The sequence below is a fragment of the Phaethon lepturus genome, unplaced genomic scaffold, assembly GCF_000687285.1.
Source record: "Phaethon lepturus isolate BGI_N335 unplaced genomic scaffold, ASM68728v1 scaffold44917, whole genome shotgun sequence".
NCBI classification, from domain to species: Eukaryota; Metazoa; Chordata; class Aves; order Phaethontiformes; family Phaethontidae; genus Phaethon; species Phaethon lepturus.
The window spans coordinates 1-6,028 of NW_010550590.1; the positions used below are offsets into that span (position 1 = coordinate 1).

The following is a 6,028-nucleotide window of genomic DNA, read 5'->3' on the forward strand; positions in this document are numbered from 1 at the left end:
GGTGAGATGGGGGGCAGCCTGGGCTGCCACCGCTCCATCCCCCGCGACCCGGCGGACCTGTGCCACAGCCGCAAGTTCAGCGCGGCATGCAACTTCAGCAACATCCTCGTCAACCAGGAGAGGCTCAACATCAACACGGCCACGGAGGAGGAGCTGATGACCCTCCCCGGGGTCACCCGGGTGGTGGCCCAGAACATCGTGGAGTACCGGGAGTACATCGGTGGCTTCAAGAAAGTGGAGGACCTGGCGCTGGTGAGCGGAGTGGGGGCGGCCAAGCTGGAGCAGGTGAAGTTCGAGATCTGCGTGAGCAGCAAGGGCAGCTCGGCGCAGCACTCCCCCAGCTCCCTGCGCAAGGACCTGGCCTCTGAGCACCACCTCTCTGCCACCAAGATCAACATCAACACCGCCACCCCAGCCCAGCTCATGAGCATCCGCGGCATCACCGAGAAGATCGCCAACAGCATTGTGGACTACCGTAAAGAGCACGGGCCCTTCAAAAGTATTGAGGACCTGGTGAGGATGGACTGCATCAATTCCTCCTTTCTGGACAAAATCAGGCATCAGATTTTTGCAGAGCGGTCCCGGCCCCCTTCAACGAACACCAATGGTGGCCTCAACTTCACTGCCAAGCCTCACCCCAGCCCCACTTCTCTGAGCCTCCAGAGCGAGGACTTGGACTTTCCTCCTGGGGGTCCAACCCAGATCATATCCACTCGCCCCTCTGTGGAGATGTTCGGGGGGGTGAGAGACGGCAGACCTGTCCTGAGGGTGGCCACCTGGAATCTGCAAAGCTGCTCCAGCGAGAAAGCTAACAACCCAGGCGTGCGAGAGGTCGTGTGCATGACGCTGCTGGAGAACAGGTAAGAGGAAGCACCTGGCCTGTAGGCCTAGCTCCATGCAGGGTTGTGGGTTAATGCCTTTGTGGTTTGGGCACTCTAGAGTCCCGTTGTGATCCTAGTAGGACTCACCTTTCCTGGGATTATTAAATGTTTCCCACTTCTTGCGCGGAACCCTGGTTGAGTCTTAACGCTGGGACTGTAGTGACTCTCCCTTGATAAAGCCACTATAGCCTGTAAAGCTGGTAGACCTCCTGCGGAGGATGTGTACACATCTCTGCACGGGGAGGACTGAGCTGTTATGGTTGGTCACCTTGGGCCTGTTAATGGTTGGTCAAGGATTGTTTCTCTGTCAAGAGCCTTTTGAACAAGTCATGGAGGACTGTCTTTCCTGCCAGAAGCTGGGGGGGAATTGCAGGGGAAGGGCTGCTCTCTATGTACCCTGTTTCTTACGGTGTTTCCCAGAGCCTCTTACTGCTACTTTGGGAGGCGGGATGCAGCGCTACGTCCGCCTCTTTTGGAGCTGCCAAGCTGACACCTGCCAGTGCCTCTTCTCCAGAAAGTCTTTTTTGGGTTGTGATCTCTGTAATGTCAGCATTAGGGCTGTAGCTCTCCCTCGGATCCACTCCTCAAATCAAAAAGGCTTGAGAGCACAGTCAGGATGATTTGGGCTGTGTAACGAGCATGGAATGCCACGGTGTGTCCCACAAGGGTGACCACCGCTCATTAATGAGCGGTCATGGGGCATCGACTGAGCTGGAGGGACCGCTCCTCCTTGGGGGGGCGAGATGTGGGGGGGCTGCTGCACCAGGCCAGCCCCTGATTTCACTGAGCTAGTGGGCGTGGAGCAAGGTCTGTTTGTGGTGTGGTCAAGTGGGATGATGCTTCTGGTGTTAATGACTGAGAAGCTGAGAGTTGGGTTGGTTTGTTGTTTGTTTTTTTTTTTTGGAGTAAGGTATTCAGGCAATGGTGCTGGTGATGTCTCTCTTGCTAAACTTTCTGCTTGATACAGAAATGTAAGAATGCAATAAGGATTTAGAAATAACTCTCGCCCTTTCCTTGCCATGTGTGAAATCTGTCCCAGCTGGTCTGGCACTTAGTTTACAGCATTGGGAAACTTAACTTTTCTTTCAAGCTTCTATTCAACCTTCCAGCTGGAAATGAATAGGGGCAGGGGACTCTTTGACTTCTGCAAAAGGGATATTGTGGGGAGGGGAAGGTGCTGATGAACCATTAGCTGCGGCAGTGCCAAGAGTTCTGTTCCTTTTCCAGTAAAATGCTGAATAACGGCCCTTGTCGGTGCGGTTGCGGAGGTCGGGCACGCGAGAAGGACGGTGACAGTGATGTGACGTCCTGCGCTGTGGTACAGTATTTGTGGTCAGGGATACCTCTGCTGTGCACTGCTTGGGAGCCTGATGCTCCCGCGTAGGAAACATCTGTCATCTCGCAGCTGTCGCTGTTTGATAGCCAAAATGGAGATGATAACCCGGCGGGGGTGTTCAGATGTTATGCTGATGGCTTCAGCCTAACATCTTTCAGCATTCCTCGACTGTTCTGCTAGTTCAGGTATCCTGTGCTTCCCTCTTTGCCACCGCTCTCGTTCTTTCGTGAGCAGTTGGTTGGCTGGAGCAGACCTTAGGATAGAGTCTGGTGGGGTTGGGCGTCAGGGTGGGGGGCAGAGGCAGACAGACCTGCTGAGAAAGGAAACATCTCTGATTATCACTAGTTGCAGGATTATTCTAATAATCCAGTTTTGGATGAAAAGTGACTTTGGTGATTTATTTTTATTTATTTGCATATATAATTTTTTTTTTTTTTGAGGACCTCATCCAGTAAAGTGTTAACTGTCTGTCACTTCTGCATCTTCAGCATTCTGAGGCGGGGGGGGGAACCAGAACAGTCCACCTATTAAAAAAGCTAGTTAAAGTGAGTTATAAAATAAGCCAGCATTAGCCCAAGCTGGCCACTGTGTATACAGGGTGTGGCCCTAGCAGTTTGTTTTATTTTTGCTCTTAAGCTGCATGGTACTTTGCTTCCATCCACCTTACCAAACAGGTACTCAGTTGTTCTGGGTGGTGTGAAAGGTCTCTCTGGTACTTTGAAGTTTAAAAGGAGCCTGATATAAGTACTTGTTTTTGTTCTGTTTTATTGCACGTATATGTGCCATCGATCACACTGGGAGAGTACGGTGCAATTGTTTTCTGTACTTGATCCTAGTTGTGATAAGATGAGAAGCTGGAAAGAAATGAGAGCAATGTGCATTCACAGACAAGCCTGAAAAACTTCCCTGGGAAAATAAATGTGGGAACAGAAAAAAAAATCAACACGATGCAGGAAAAAAAGTATACGTTGGGAAAAGTCACACTCAGCACCTCAGGGAGGAATTTCCTCTTGCTTGCGCTAGCATTGCTGAGGTGAGTGGAGCTTTGCAGCTGTAAAACGGCCTCAGCTGAGGCCAGGAACTGCCTTCTTTCTGCGTGTAAACTCCTTGGTCTCCCTCCCGCCTCCGGTCCTGTACCCTGGGAACTGATAAAATACCTTGCAAACTAGTCTTTGCTCAGATAAATCAACTTTAGTGGATAATCAGCTGGAGAAATCGATCTCTTGCTTCTGCAAGAAAGAATCCACCACTACATGGGGCTCACCAGCACTCCAGCCTCCTGAAATCCACGGGTGCGTTTTCAAGGCGCTCTGTGTGCTCAGTGGATGTTCCACATGTGTTGCTGAAGTCTCCAGCTGTGACCCAAGTTGTTGCCTGGCAGATCTGAAGGCCATTTAGTGCAACGGTAGGCAGATGCTCTCACAAGCTATGCTGACGGACACCTGCTTGCTGATGTGCTTCATGCACAGCCGCCCTCACATACGTAAGCGTGCTCCTGCATGCTGGTCCCTCGTAGGCTGGGGTGGTCTCAGGAACTGGAGTACTGCCTTGCTTGCAGTACTCCTGTTGGAGGACCTGCCTCAGCTAGCTTTTTGAGTCCAGGAATAAAACATAAGGAGCCAAGAAGACTGTATTAAAACTGTGTAAAGAGCAGTAAAGAATCTTAATCTGAGATCTGGGGGACTTTCATGCCAGTTGAAAGGCTGGTTTGGGGTTTGTTTTTGTTTTCCTGTCCACCTCACAGCAAGTAGCTTTGAGACCCCTTGGGCTTGTTCTTTCAAACATTAACAACTGGGAAAATTACTACTCAATTCCAGGTGAGGCCAGAAGATGAAGGTGCTCCTGTCTTCCAGCCCTGCATAACCTTTGCACTGAGGGAAGAGTTGTGTGGGAAGGAAAGAGGGCCATGCCTTCATTCAAAACAAACAACAAGCAATAAAATGTTATCATGTAGAGTAACCTGCTGAAGAGCGGAGGGGAAAAAACCAACCCAAAACCTTCACACTCATGCCCAGAAGTGCTAAATTTCTGAAGAGCAGCAAATGGAATGTATACCAAATCAGTAAGCATGACTACTACTGCTAAGCTATTTTGAAATTCATTGCCGCAGTACAAAAATAATGAAATACAGCAAGGTCCTCACCCTGTTTCTCATATTACAAGGATCTATGTTTATCACAGTGTTTGGAGTGGAGGAACGAGGTGTTTTCATTCAGAGGACTAGAGGGTAATTTTAGAAGAGATTAACATGATGAATGTGGAGGCGAGCGTGACACATAATTGGATTAATGTACCAAATGTGGGGTGAATTTGCCCAAACCTGCAACATTTCTTGCAGGTGTGGTTTGGCAAATCTGGAATTTTTTGACAGGGGGTCAGAGCTGGCCTGTCTCTGAGGATGCAGGTCATCCCCCTCCAGCTGATGTCCATGTCCTTCCCACTCTTGGGGGGATGAAGAAACCAACAGATTCTTCTTACCAAAAAAAGGAAAAATGTAGGGTTAGGGTGGCATGATCGAAAGGGCAAGCAAGTTCAGGTCAAAGGCAGCAAGTGTTTTCATGGGGAGGAGAAGTAGCCCCAGCAGAGATGTTTCCTCTGGCCAAGGGCGGTGGAGGTACCCCAGAGCTGTCCCGTACCCCACGGCCGTAGGGAAGGGCCCGCTTTCCACTCCTCATCCATACCTGCTCAGGCCTGTCCCTCCTGGCCATAAACTGAGCTCGTGACTCCCACAACACCTCGTGACCGCCCTCTCTGGCTGTTATGTGCTGGGGCGCCTGCTGGATGACCATATCAAGAAGCGTGACGCAGGCATGTGCGACACCGACCGATAACACAGAGCATGCTAAAGGTGCATCCTCTAGTTTAATTGCTTGCTTCAAAGTTTGCTAGTAGCCAAGGGCAGCCACCAGTTGTGCACCTTTCCCAGCATGGTTTGCAGTGGAGGTTGTCCAGCTGATTTTTGTTACACTTTATAATACTGAGCAGTAACTTTGTGAAGACCTCTTAATTATTTTTTTCCATCTTGTAAGAATACTTTGCAGTTGAGTAAATGAAAATTGGTAGAGGATCCAAGGCCAGAACTTGCACACACACTCTCTCTCTCTCTCTCTCTCACAAAAAACAAGGGTGGTGGTGGTGCATAGCAGGATGATGGTGGGGTACCAAGGTTGAGGCTCAGGTCCATGGAGCCCAGCTCAGTTTCCTTCCAGTTGTCAAGCAGTTCAGGCTGCTCTTTCCTGCTGCTGCTTGCTTTGGTCAGCTTCTTGGTACAGTTGCATCTTCTAGATGCAAAAACTTAAGTAATAAAGCCTTAACACCTGTTGCAAAAATCACAGAACCATAGAAAAGCCCAGGTTGGAAGGGGCCTCAAAAGATCATCTGGCCCAATGTTTCATAGGAAAGAGAGCCTAGATGAGATTATCTACCACCCTGTCCAGTCGCACCTTGAAAACCTCCAGTGGTGTGGAGGGCACTTCTGCATCCCTGGGATATTGTTCCAGTGATTGACTGTTCTTACTGTAAAAAATTTCTTTCCTACATGTCTGTAGAGTAACAAATACAAGTACCAATATAAGGTTTGTACTTAGCACTGATGATTTTATTTTTTTTTTTTTTTTTTACCTCTGCTTAGTTCCTTAGGCAGCAAGCCTCCATGCTTATGCTTTAGGAATATGTCAGCTCTCTTCCTCCCCCAGCTTTGTAATGGGTTACCTGTTTTCACTTTGGTTAGATAGAAGTGTAGAGGTCTCTCAAAGGTAAGAAGTTAACCTCAATTTCTGTGGCTCAGAGATGCAAATCGGTATTCCTGCTG

The 6,028-nt window shown here is 49.3% G+C and overlaps 1 protein-coding gene across 1 annotated transcript; it reads left to right on the top strand.

Moving 5' to 3' along the window:
• The first annotated feature begins 6 nt into the window (after positions 1–6).
• On the top strand, positions 7–864 carry EEPD1 (endonuclease/exonuclease/phosphatase family domain containing 1). Its single transcript, XM_010290599.1, has one exon. The coding sequence runs from the start codon at positions 7–9 to the stop codon at positions 862–864; it is 858 nt and encodes a 285-aa protein (XP_010288901.1).
• The last annotated feature ends 5,164 nt before the right edge of the window (positions 865–6,028 follow it).